The sequence below is a fragment of the Myotis lucifugus genome, unplaced genomic scaffold (genome assembly GCF_000147115.1).
Source record: "Myotis lucifugus unplaced genomic scaffold, Myoluc2.0 scaffold_181, whole genome shotgun sequence".
Lineage (NCBI taxonomy): Eukaryota > Metazoa > Chordata > Mammalia > Chiroptera > Vespertilionidae > Myotis > Myotis lucifugus.
In genome coordinates, this window is record NW_005871229.1 from 166,299 (window position 1) to 178,433 (window position 12,135).

Here is a 12,135-nt window from a genome sequence, read left to right on the forward strand (position 1 = left end):
CGCGCGCCACGGCGCCGCGCTCAGGCTGATCCGGAACACGCTGTGGACCTGCCAGGACCTGCTGGACCTCGGGCTCGAGGTCCTGGGGGTGTCCCCGGGCGTCCCCGATGCTCTCGCCTTCACCGTCCAGACCAAGTGGACCGAGGAGCCGGTCACCGTCACCGTCGTGCCGGCCTACAGGGCCCTGGGTAAGGGAGACGCCACCGTGCCCGGCCCGGAGACCCGCCACACTCGCCCCTTCCACCCGCCGCGCTGGGGCTGGTGACCCCCCGGCACCGGGTGACCCCGCTCCGCCTGTCGCGTGGCTCAGCTTGGGAAACCGGTTTCTCCACGGGCCGCGCGGACACCTGTGCGATTGCACCGGAGCCAGGCCCGCGGGGGAGTCAGGAGCGCAACCTCGGTGCTCCCGTAGCTGCTACCGGAGGCGACCCTGGACCCGGCTCCCGGGCGGCGGGGAACCGGGCAGGGACGGGGGCGGGGCCGAGAGGGACGGCGCGGTCCGGATGCCCGCCCCGCCCAGCGTCCACCCCTCTGCACCGGCGCAGCTTTCTCACCTGGAACCGGGTGTCCCCTGCGGTGTGGGGGGTCCAAGCAAATCTGAGAGAGAGAGAGAGAGAGAAAGAGAGAGAGAGAGAGAGAGAGAGAGAGATCCGAAACAGACCTGAGCGCAGCAAGGGAGACGACAGAGCTTGGATGGCTGAGATTAGAAAACGCGCTTGTTTCTGCAGAAGGACTGGCAGCGGTTCTCAACCTGTGGGTCGCGACCCCTTAGGGGGTCGAACGACCCTTTCACAGGGGTCGCTTAAGACCATCGGAAAACACATATATAATTACATATTGTTTTTGTGATTAATCACTATGCTTTCATTATGTTCAATTTGTCACAATGACATTGGGGGTCACCACAACACGAGGAACTGTATTAAAGGGTCGTGGCATTAGGAAGGTTGAGAACCACTGGTTTGTGGCCTCAGGTTTCCCTGGAAACACCAGGCACAGGCACTGGGCTTCCTAAATCGCGCCTCTCCCTTCGCTTCCTCTCCCCCAGGGCCTTCTGCTCCCCACTCGCAGCCGCCCCCCGACGTCTATGTGAACCTGGTGAAGGCCTGCCGGTACCCCGGGCATCTCTCTCCTTCCTTCTGCGAGCTGCAGAGAGACTTCGTGAAGCATCGGCCCACCAAGCTGAAGAGCTTCCTGCGGCTGGTCAAACACTGGTACCTGCAGGTGAGGGGCTGCGGGTGGGGCGCGGGGAGGTGGAGGAGAGAGGGAAGAAGAGGCAGCGGCCAGACAGGTCATCGCAGGAACTGCCGCCAGGAGATATGGAGGTGGCGAGAGAGAGAATGCTAGTGTCTTGAAATATGAAGTGGAACAACGAAGAAGCTACAGAGCCCAGCCGGCCAGCGTGGACCTATGAACCAGAAAGTCACGGTTGGATTCCCTGCGGGCTCGATCCCCAGTAGGGGGCGTGCAGGAGGCAGCTGATCAATGATTCTCATTGATGTTTCTCTCTCTCCCTCTCCCTTCCTCTCTGAAATCAATAAAAAATAAACAAATAAGAAGCTAGAGAAAGAGGAGGAAGAGAAGGAGGAAGGGGAGGAGGAAGAGAAAGAAAAACTGGAGGAAGGAGAAAAATAAGGAACTTACAGAATTTCAGTGAGCAAGTAGTTGTAATGCTGCAGTTACACAGTCTAGTCCTGGCTAATGTCAATTGCAATGGCCTATCTGCACGTTAATCTCTGCCCATTGAGGACAGCTAACAAGAGGAAAGACTCGTTGCATTCCACCCACACCAGTTCCCCTCCAATGGGGGAGTTCCTGGGGTCATGATTATTACTGAGTGAACACGTTCATAGCAGTTGCCTTTTAGATTTCACATGCGATGTCTGCATGGTATCATGCATATTTCAAAATATCCATATGACACCTGAAGCTAATATAATATTGAATGTCAACTGTAATTGAAAAAAGAAAGATTATTAAGGGTAATTGTATATCTCTTTAAGATATGTCAGGATGTATATATTTATTCCTGGAGAGATTATTCAGAATGTATAGTTTTAAAATAAAAATTATAGGGGGGGGGAAGGACACATATGTAATACCCTTTGTAATACTTTTAGCAAAAAAAAATTAAAAAAAATAAAAATAAAATAAAAATTATATAAGGTTTATGTACACACAACAATCCAGATGAATAGTCATCTAAACTTGTGAAAGAAGGGCTCAGAAACACAAAAATTAGAAAAATAAAAAGACGCTTTTTAATTTTTTAAAAATGGTAAGAGAGTCAGATTTCAGAAGGATTCAGTTAAAAAAAATAATAAATGTATTGTCCTGGCTGGTGTGGCTGGGTTGGTTGGGCTTTGTCCTGTGCATGGAAAGGTTGTCAGTTCGATTCCCGGTCACGTCGATTTTTTTTCTCTCTCTCTCTCTCACTCTCCCTTCCTGTCTCTCTAAAAATCAATTTAAAAACATTTTTAAAAAGAGTGAATGTATTGAAAGTTAAAAAAACCAGAACATTGCCAAGGTCACCAGCAGTTTTCTTATGTGACTATGATATCAACCAGGGTTGTGAAATATCTTTAGACATTAGCATTGCCAAAGCCAAGAATGAAATTGTTTTTGCTGGTCAGACATTCACTTAGAGGAACTGATTCAAGGTTTGTGGCTCGGAGAACCGAGAGCTGGCTCGGAGAACCGAGAGCTCAGGGGAATGGTGTGTTTGCTCTGCTTGTTGCAAAGTGCTTTCTTCCTGAATATGACACGCACGTTTTGTGTAACGTCTGTCCGAGGGATAATGTTCAGCTTCACTTGGATAGTCCTGCCTGCTGTTCAAGCCTCTGCCCCTAAGTCAAGGATTCCACCACCTATGGTTTTATGAAACTGTTTTTTGATTCAGTACGATTAATTTGATGTTTTCTTTTATTTGACAAGTTTTATCCAGCTAAGTGTTACAAGATGTGTTGGTGGATACATAAGGACATAAAGAGCTTGTATTGTATGGTAAACAAAACTAGTGTCCCATGATGCTACAGGGGCTCACAGTTCCTATCAGGAAGTTTGGTAAAGTCCCTGGCGTCAGCATGACTTTCATGACTCAGTAATATTTTAGTGTTCACATCAGTTCATGGACTGGGGTCAAGGACCAAAGAACTGTGTTGAGAAGCCGGAACTGGCGTGTTGAAATTACGAATATGCAGAGTAGGACCTGTGAACGAGGGGTCAGCCGGTAGTTCCTTCAATATCGAGCTCCCACCTGGGGAAGTGAAACTCTCAGGGTCGTGTTGATTGAAGGTGCAGTTTCAATACAGCTACACAAAGGCAGCAGTCACGGGATTTATTACCTACAGATCCCAGAAGCAAGAAGCTGAAATGAGCCCAAGGGGTGGGGCTGCCCTTCAGTCCAGATCATGAGATAACAGGGTAGCAAGCACTCATTATTCATAAGGTAGTTAGGGCAAGGTCACTCATTTTTCCCAGGAGTATTTTATTTTTTTTAATTGTTTTTTTAGAGAGAGTGGAAGAGAGAGGGAGAGAGAGAAACATCCATGCGAGAGTGAAACACCGATCTCAGCTGCCTCTGGCACGCCCCCTGCCTGGGATCCAGCCTGAAACCCAGGCATGTGCCCTAATGGGGCATCAAACCCGCAACCTCTCAGTGCATGGGAAGACACCCAACCAACTGAGCCACACCAGCCAGGACTAGTTGAGCTTTTGACTTAAGTTTTTTGTTTATTTGGGGGGATTTTTTTGCCATTTTAAGTGTGCAGTTCAGTGGCAATTACATTCACAATGTTGTGTAAACACAACTATCTATTTCCAGAACTTTTTCATCCCCCCCAAACAGAAACTGTACCCATTAAACACTACCTCCCCATGCTACCCTCCCCCAGCCCCTGAGAACCACCATTCTACTTCCTGTCTCTATGAATTTTCCTATTCTAGCTTCCTCATATAAATGGAGTCATACGATATTTGTCTTTTTGGTCTAACTTATCTTGTCCTTGATTTGTAATAGTGGGATTGATTATCACACCTAATTGGATTAGAGTTCTGGCATAAACACAAATGTATTTATATTTGATATATTATTATTGATTTATTGATAAATTGTTTTCTCTAATTCTATCCTGGTAGGAAGAAAGACAAATTTTTATTGAGCTTATGTAAATACTACGTAGTATTTACATTATGTAAATACTGCATAGTCATGGAAATAGAAACTTAAAGTCACTTTGTAAATATTTAATCATCATTGTAAGCAGGTCCTATATATCCTATTATTTTGCAAAATAATTCTTTGTGTTTTTTTCTGAGGATTTGTTAGTTTATAACCAATAGCAGAAATTTTTATGGAATTTTTTTAATTCTGAGGTTTCAGTTGGAATAATATATCATTCAAAGAATGTTTAATCTTAGTTTGCACAAGTCTATCATCTTTTCATGAAGATATGAGATATATTCAGAAGAAAAAGTTATTTTCTTACATATCCATCAAATATAGAATATTAACCAGGGTAATTAATTCTCTCTCTCTCTCTCTCTCTCTCTCTCTTTACCTTGGTTAAGCCACTGCTTTTATGAAATCATATATTTCTGGAATAAAAGAGTACAGTAAAATTCTGACTCAGACCCATTTGGTAAGGATATGAGCTTTCACCCATGAATTTATTCCTATTCACACTCCATAAATTTCCCATAGTGGAGTGGGGAGAAAGGGACTTGCCCACAGATACATTATATTGTAATCAGATCATTGTTTTTCATTTATAAACATAAAGACAAAAAGAACTAATGGCTTTGGTTTTACTGCTTTAATTACAGCATAAAATCTATGCATCAGTGAGCTCCTAATCTTACAGGTTATTATCCAGGTGTCACATACACACACGCAGACAAATTTTTAAGTGATTTAAATTCATAATGACATGCAAGACAACAATAGTGAGGCTCCCAGGAGATATCAGAATCCTCAAGACACACAGATGAAAAAAGAAAGAAGGAAAAATACAAAATACAATCAAATTCCCATTGTCTGGCCCCCAGCAGAAAATAAATTCCTATTACCCATCTCCCAATAGCGACCACCAGACGGTCAAACCATAAAACCAGATTCACGGACTGTTGTCACCAGCACGGACGTCAGTGGCCCTCTACAAATAAGAGCAAGAACCAGAATCAGACTTGGCCAAAACTCAGACTTAATCCAGAATCAAAAATAGCCACAGAGGCCCGACCAGCATGGCTCAGTGGTTGAGCACCAGGAGGTCACAGTTCAATTCCCCGTCAGGGCACATGCCGGGTTGTGGGGTGTGCAGGCGTGGGGTGTGCAGGAGGCAACCAATCAATGATTTTCTCTCATCACTGATGTTTCTATATCTCGTTTCCTCTCCCTTTCTCTCTCTGAAATCAATAAAATAAATATTTTAAAAAGCAACAGAGTAGAGTTGGGGAGGGAGGAGAGAAATATCAGCAAGAGTAAAAGCTCTTGCCACACGAGATTCCCCCTCAGAGTTGAAAAGGGGTCATGTCCACGTGTAAACAGCCCGGGGTGGGTTTCTCAGGCAACACAGTTCAGTTCGTTTGGGAAATAGGTCCCCCTGGACAACCTCAGGGAGACGTCCAACTGCCAAGAGGAACTGAGCCGAAAATCATGTATTAAATAAGAACTTGCAGAGAAGTTGCAAGGGGATCGGGCTGCAGAAGAAAAGACTTAAAGCAATAAAAAATATAATGGGTGTTGAAAGAAACGATGACCAAGATTGCTAGGTTTATAGTTAGTACCTGTTCTTGGTGAGAAAATAGCAATTTTCCCACAAGCTTATCATACCCAGGAAGGTCACATGTCCCAGACAGCAATCGTAGAAGAGCCTGAAATCCTAAACATGAAGGAATCAGAGCATCATGAACATCAGCCCTGGGAGGGAACATAGATCTTTTCTTTGGGTTTGGTTTTTGGATTTCAGTTTTGTTTTTATGTACCGTTAAATGGTCTGTCGAAGATCCTAAAAGAAACAAAGGCCTCATTCTTCCGAAGGCTTACAATTCATCATCTAAGTTTTAAGAATCCTACAATTGTATTGCTGGGTTTAAACTCTTTATTAAAATATATTTTTATTGATTTCAGAGAGGAAGGGAGAGGGAGAGAGAGATAGAAACATCAATGATGAGAGAGAATCATACTCCATCCATTGAGCCAAACCAGCTAGGGCTGGGTTTAAATTCTGGGCATGTGCCCCTGACCGGAACTGAACCTGGGATCCTTCAGTCCTCAGGCTGACACTCCATCCATTGAGCCAAACCAGCTAGGGCTGGGTTTAAATTCTTAACAAAATTATAATTGTATTTGTTAATGTTTGTTCTTAAGCATTAAGTGTGAATTTACCAAATGTTATAAAAACAAATTTATTAATTATGAATAAATTTGAATTCAATTTAAAATGTCTTTAAAAGTCAAGAATAGTCCTGGCTGGTGTGGGTCAGTTGGTTGGGCGTCCCATGCACCAAAAGGTTGCTAGTGCAATCCCAAGTCAGGGCACATGCAAGAATCAACCAATGAATAAGTGAAATCACTTAATTGACCTAAAATCAATTTTAAAAAATAATCTCAGTCATTATCAAGTCTGGTACCCCCACCCCTTTTTTGTCTTTAGTTAAGAAGAGTTTTCTTGTCCTGGCTGATTTGGCTCAGTGGATAGAGCATTGACCTATGGACTGAAGGGTTCCTGGTTAGGTTCCGGTCAAGGACACATGCCTGGGTTGTGGGCTCGATCCCCAGTGGGGGGAGTGCAGGAGGCAGCCGATCAATGATTCTCTCATCATTGATGTTTCTCTGTCTCTCTCTCCCTCTCCCTTCCTCTCTGAAATCAATAAAAATATATTAAAGAAAGAAGAGTTTTCTTTAAAGAAAACCTGTCTAAAGCCCAATTTAACTAAGTTGCATTAAAACGAAGCTGCTTGGACTGGGACCCTGCTCACTCCTTGAGACCCGCTTCATAGCTCCATTCCAGGAATTATGTCGAGCACAGTTTGAAACCACTGGACTGATCCAGCCCCTTCAATCTAAAATGGGGAAACCATTTAGGGCCAGAGAGGGAAACTGACTTGGCTAAGATTACACAGCCAGACCCTGGCCAGGGAGCTCAGGTGCTTACTAAGCGGTTCTCAACCTGTGGGTCGCGAACAATGAAAAAACATCCTGCATATCAGATATTTACATTAGGATTCATAACAGTAGGAAAATTACAGTTATGAAGTAGCAACGAAAATAATTTCATGGTTGGGGGTCACCACAACATGAGGAACTGTATTAAAGGGTCGCGGCATTAGGAAGGTTGAGAACCACTACAAGGTTGTGGGTTTGATCCCGGGTCAGAGCACATACAAGAACCAAACAATGAATGCATAAATGGAACAAATTGGTCTCTCTTTCTCTCTCTCTCTCTCTCTCTTTCCTCTTTCTAAAATCAATCAATAAATTTTTTAAAAGTTAGAAAGATTACACAGCCAGTAGATGGCAGAGCTGAGACTGTAACTGGTACCTAGGTTCAGCTGCCTGCTGCCCTGAAAACCCAAACTCTTTTTAAAAATATATATATTTTATTGATTTTTTTACAGAGAGGAAGGGAGAGGGATAGAGAGTTAGAAACATCGATGAGAGAAACATCGATCAGCTGCCTCCTGCACACCCCAAACTGGGGATATGCCCGCAACCAAGGTACATGCCCTTGACTGGAATCAAACCTGGGACCCTTGAGTCCGCAGGCCGACGCTCTATCCACTGAGCCAAACCGGTTAGGGCCAAAAACCCAAACTCTTGAGGAAAGAAGCTAATGCAAGTGCCAGACACCTGAGAAGACGGGACTGCTGTGGCAAAGCCCATCTCCCCTCCCCAGTGCAGGCAGAGGATTTACAGGAGGGAGACTGAGAGCGGCACAAAGAGGTCGCGGAGCGGAGCTCGACAGCTTCTCCACATGCAGGCCCGCACAGTCCACTCCTTCAGGACCTTGAAACTGGCCAAGTGAGGGCCTGGTGAGCGTCACCCTGGTCTTCCTCACCCTGGTTCTGTGTCACAAGGTCAGCACATCTCCCAGAACTGGGGTGGCTGAAGGTCTGAGTCTGATCTTCTGAAGTTAGTTCCTAGGATTCGAATACAAACATGCTGTTCATCTACAAGCTACACATGAGTGAGGGTCAGCATTCACCGAAACAGTGTCTGTTACAAGAACTTGGACTTGCCAGTTTCTGGTCCTGTGCCATCCTGACGCAGGGTCTTAGGGTCTCGCTCTCTCTGCCCATCTCTTTCCACAGTATGTGAAAGCCAGGAGCCCCAGGGCCGCGCTGCCCCCTCTCTACGCCCTGGAGCTGCTGACCATCTACGCCTGGGAAATGGGCACGCAGGAGAATGAGAGCTTCAGGTTGGACGAAGGCCTCACCACTGTGATGGAACTCCTCCAGGACTACGAGTCCCTTTGTATCTACTGGACCAAGTACTACACGTTCCAGAACCCGATCATTGAGGACGTTGTCAGAAAACAGCTCCAAAGAGAGAGGTACCGGGCCCCTGCTTCCAAACACATGTCCGAGAGGGAAGCAAGAGAACCGAGGGAGGGTGCTAGTGGGGGTCTCTTTTGGGGAGGGGGCTGTATAAGTAGCAAGGCTGCCATGACACCTTGAACTGGCGTGGAAATCTCACATTGGCCACCTTCCAAAATCGCCAAGGCCCTTAGGAGCTACACGCCTTTTCCTTGGCCCTCACGCCACCGCTCCCTCCTACCTTAGCCCACTTGCCCTCAGAAGAGCATGTCAGTGTTTTTATTTTTTTAAAAAATGTATTTTATTGATTTTTTACAGGGAGTAAGGGAGAGGGATAGAGAGTTAGAAACATCGATGAGAGAGAAACATTGATCAGCTGCCCCCTGCACACCCCCCACTGGGGATGTGCCCGCAACCAAGGTATATGCCCTTGACCGGAATCGAACCTGGGACCCTTGAGTCCGCAGGCCGACGCTCTATCCACTGAGCCAAACCGGTCAGGGCATGTCAGTGTTTTTTAAAGAGAGCGTGAGAAAGTGGAAAAAATCATGGAGACCCACGTTTACTCCCAGCTCTGCCTCAGTTCCTTCTCCGTAAAACAGGAGCCACCGGCACCAGCAACGCGGGACTGTTGTGAGGGTCAGAGAGAATATCTGCGAAGGCCTCCGTGGTCGATGCCAGATAAAGGGTCACTTTGGTGGCACATGCTGGGGGCCCACCCGCAGCCCTTGGGCTTTTACTATTTCCACGACAGCTGGCTCAGCCCTCAACGGCAGCACCTGCGTCCCTTTGTCTGGCGGCAGTTGGTGGCTAAATACCCCAGCTCCCTCCCCTCTCAGAGGGAAGGACTCGCTCTGGGTCACGCCTGCTACACGGTTAATCCCAGCGTCCCTCCCGGGAGACTAACTTCCAGCCGCCACTGCAGCCATCACCCCGATGCTCACCCCTGACCGGCACCCTTCCTGTCCTTCTCACTTTCCGCGCCCTCATTGGTGAGCCTGGATCTCCTTCTGAGTAAACTCTTGCACTCAAATCCTTCCCTTGGGAACCTGCTGCTGGGAGAACCCAGCCTGAGACAATTCTTCATATTAGGAGGTCTAAGTCAACCCAAGCAATACCACAAGACTGTTTATTGCTCTTTTACGTGAGTGATGGGTCTTTTTTTTTTTTTTTAAACAAGGAAGACAAGCCTGGTCTCCTTAAGAAAAGAGGATTGATTATAAGGAACCCAGAAAATTGAGGTTGGAAAACCATCAGGACCTGACAAACCTTTCGATCCCTCTCTCCCTGACACGCTGTCTTACCGCCCACCCTCTCTTTCCTCTTGGCCTCTGCTTCTCTCCCCACACCTGCCCTGCTTCCCTCTTACTTGCTGAGGGACCTCCATCATCCCTGGCCCAAACTCCAGAGAGAACCAGTCTGATCACTAGGCATCAGCCCTGTGTATCGGGTCCCCAGGTGGGTCACTTTGGGTCAGGTGACCCCACCCGTCAGGCAGCCTGGCTTCTACAGGATGATTTCAGGGAGCCAGGGATGTTGGGAGTAACAAGCTTGGAGCCGAAAATGTTCAGCTCACTCCAATGGCCTGCTATCACCTTCTGTCACGTAAAGTCACGGCTCCCTCCTAAGTTGAAAGCCCCTGGAACAAGGCCAGCTCTTATGGGCGTGGCACCCAACACATGTTGTCACGCAAGCAACCCAAGGAAACTAACCCTAACCCAAAGCCCCTTCAAGCTTGTATTCCTTAAACTATTCATTCAGCATTTATGTGGAGGAGAGATACTTAGAGGCAACCCAACCTCTCCCCTTTTGAGGAGGAATCCCACCTGCTGGTTGTGAGAACTTAGGGAGGTCTATGTGCCTCGGTTTCCTCATCTGTAAAATGGGGAGAACAACAACAATACTAGTCCCCACCTATGAAATTGTAAGCATTAAATGAGGGAAATTCACATAGGGTTTGGCCCAGTACCTCAAGTATCAGTAGTTGGGGGAGGGGGAGTTATTATTTAAAATGATTCAGCAGCGCTAGCCTCCAACTTATGTAGACTGTCAGCAAAACAAAGCCTTTGAACTTAAGAGGCCCACCTACCTGAGTGGGCATCTGATATTGCTTTGGCATCTCACTCTCTCCCCTGCCCCCACATACACACACATCATCATCATCATCATCATCATCATCATCAAAATTTCTTTTAAAAATATTTTTATTGATTTCAGAGAGGAAGGGAGAGGGAGAGAGATAGAAACATCAGTAATGAGAGAGACTCATTGATGGGCTACCTCCCACACATCCCCTACTGGGGATCAAGCCCACAACCCTGGCATGTGCCCCAACCAGGAATCAAACTGTGACCACCTGGTTCATAGGTCAACACTCAACCACTGAGCCACGCCCACCAGGCAAAATTTCTTACAAACATCTAGAGGATTCTCCCCAAGAGGAATTCTTGGAAGTCTAATGGTCTCTGTCCTGTGACTCTCCAGCAATGTCTCTGAGCCCTCGTGGACCGAGGGCTGGGGCTCTGGACACACAGAGGCTCAGGCCTTGAAGAGGTGATGCCTGAGAAGGCTGCTTTCTGGCCAGAAAGAGCCTGGGCCCCTCTCCCTATGTTGCAGGCCCATCATCCTGGATCCGGCTGACCCCACCTACAACGTGGCGGAAGGGTGCAGGTGGGACATAGTGGCTCAGAGGGCCTGCCAGTGCCTGAAGCAGGACTGTTGCTATGACAGCCAGGACAACCCGGTCCCCAGCTGGAATGTGAAGGTAAGGGCTCCCTCTGGGCTGCTGCCAGGGGCTTGAAGCCCAGAATGAGATACATGCATAGCGTTTGCCTACTTATTTCTGTGTCAATGGAGCCAACAGGGCATTGGATTAGACAGTTCGAGGCCTGGCTGCACGACCCACCAGCTCTGTGGACTGGGGATTATTCAGCTCTCTGAGCCTCAGATTTCTTCCCTGCAAATCCTTGTTCTGCTTTCCTTCCTTCTTCCCAGACCTTCCTGAGAATCAGTTCTGTGCTCCCAATCATTCCTTGCACGAACTGAGCCCAGGCAAGTCCAATCAGCCAGCTGTTTTGTGCCAACACTGGGCTTGGGGCAAGTGTGGGGGGTGGGGGCAACAATCTCTGAAACAAACTTGTACAAACTGCTGAAGGACACCTGAATTTTGAGTTGTCTTAAAACGGATTGGAGCCTGGCCGGTGTGGCTCAGTGGTTGACGTACAGGAGGCAGCTGATCAATGATTCTCTCTCACCATTTATGTTTCTATCTCTCTCCCCTTCTCCCTTCCTCTCTAAAATCAATAAAAATATATTTTACATAAATAAATAAGTAAATAAATAAAATGGATTGGAGAATTAGTTCTCTCATGTTCTTGAACTAGGCCTTCTCGATCAGTAAACCTTTCCTTGCTCCAAATTCTGGGGTTGGGGGGGAAATTGCTAGAAAGAATTACCAGAGAAGATACTCAGAAAACAAACAAACAAAAAAAATGCTAAATAACAGATAATATTACGTGATGCCAAACCTACAGTACAGGCAAAGGCCATCTCGCAATCCGGGACCCTCGGGGGATACTCGGACTGCTGATTTCTGCCCCA

General features: G+C 46.8%; 1 protein-coding gene across 1 annotated transcript in view; it reads left to right on the forward strand.

Moving 5' to 3' along the window:
* The window catches only part of OASL (2'-5'-oligoadenylate synthetase like), a 16,991-nt gene that overhangs the window by 2,850 nt on the left and 2,006 nt on the right, over window positions 1-12,135 (forward strand). The window contains exons 2-5 of the mRNA XM_023760408.1: window positions 5-188; window positions 1,049-1,224; window positions 8,311-8,552; window positions 11,152-11,299. Of these exons, the coding sequence (XP_023616176.1) occupies window positions 5-188; window positions 1,049-1,224; window positions 8,311-8,552; window positions 11,152-11,299 (750 nt within the window). The remainder of the gene's footprint in view (window positions 1-4; window positions 189-1,048; window positions 1,225-8,310; window positions 8,553-11,151; window positions 11,300-12,135) is intronic.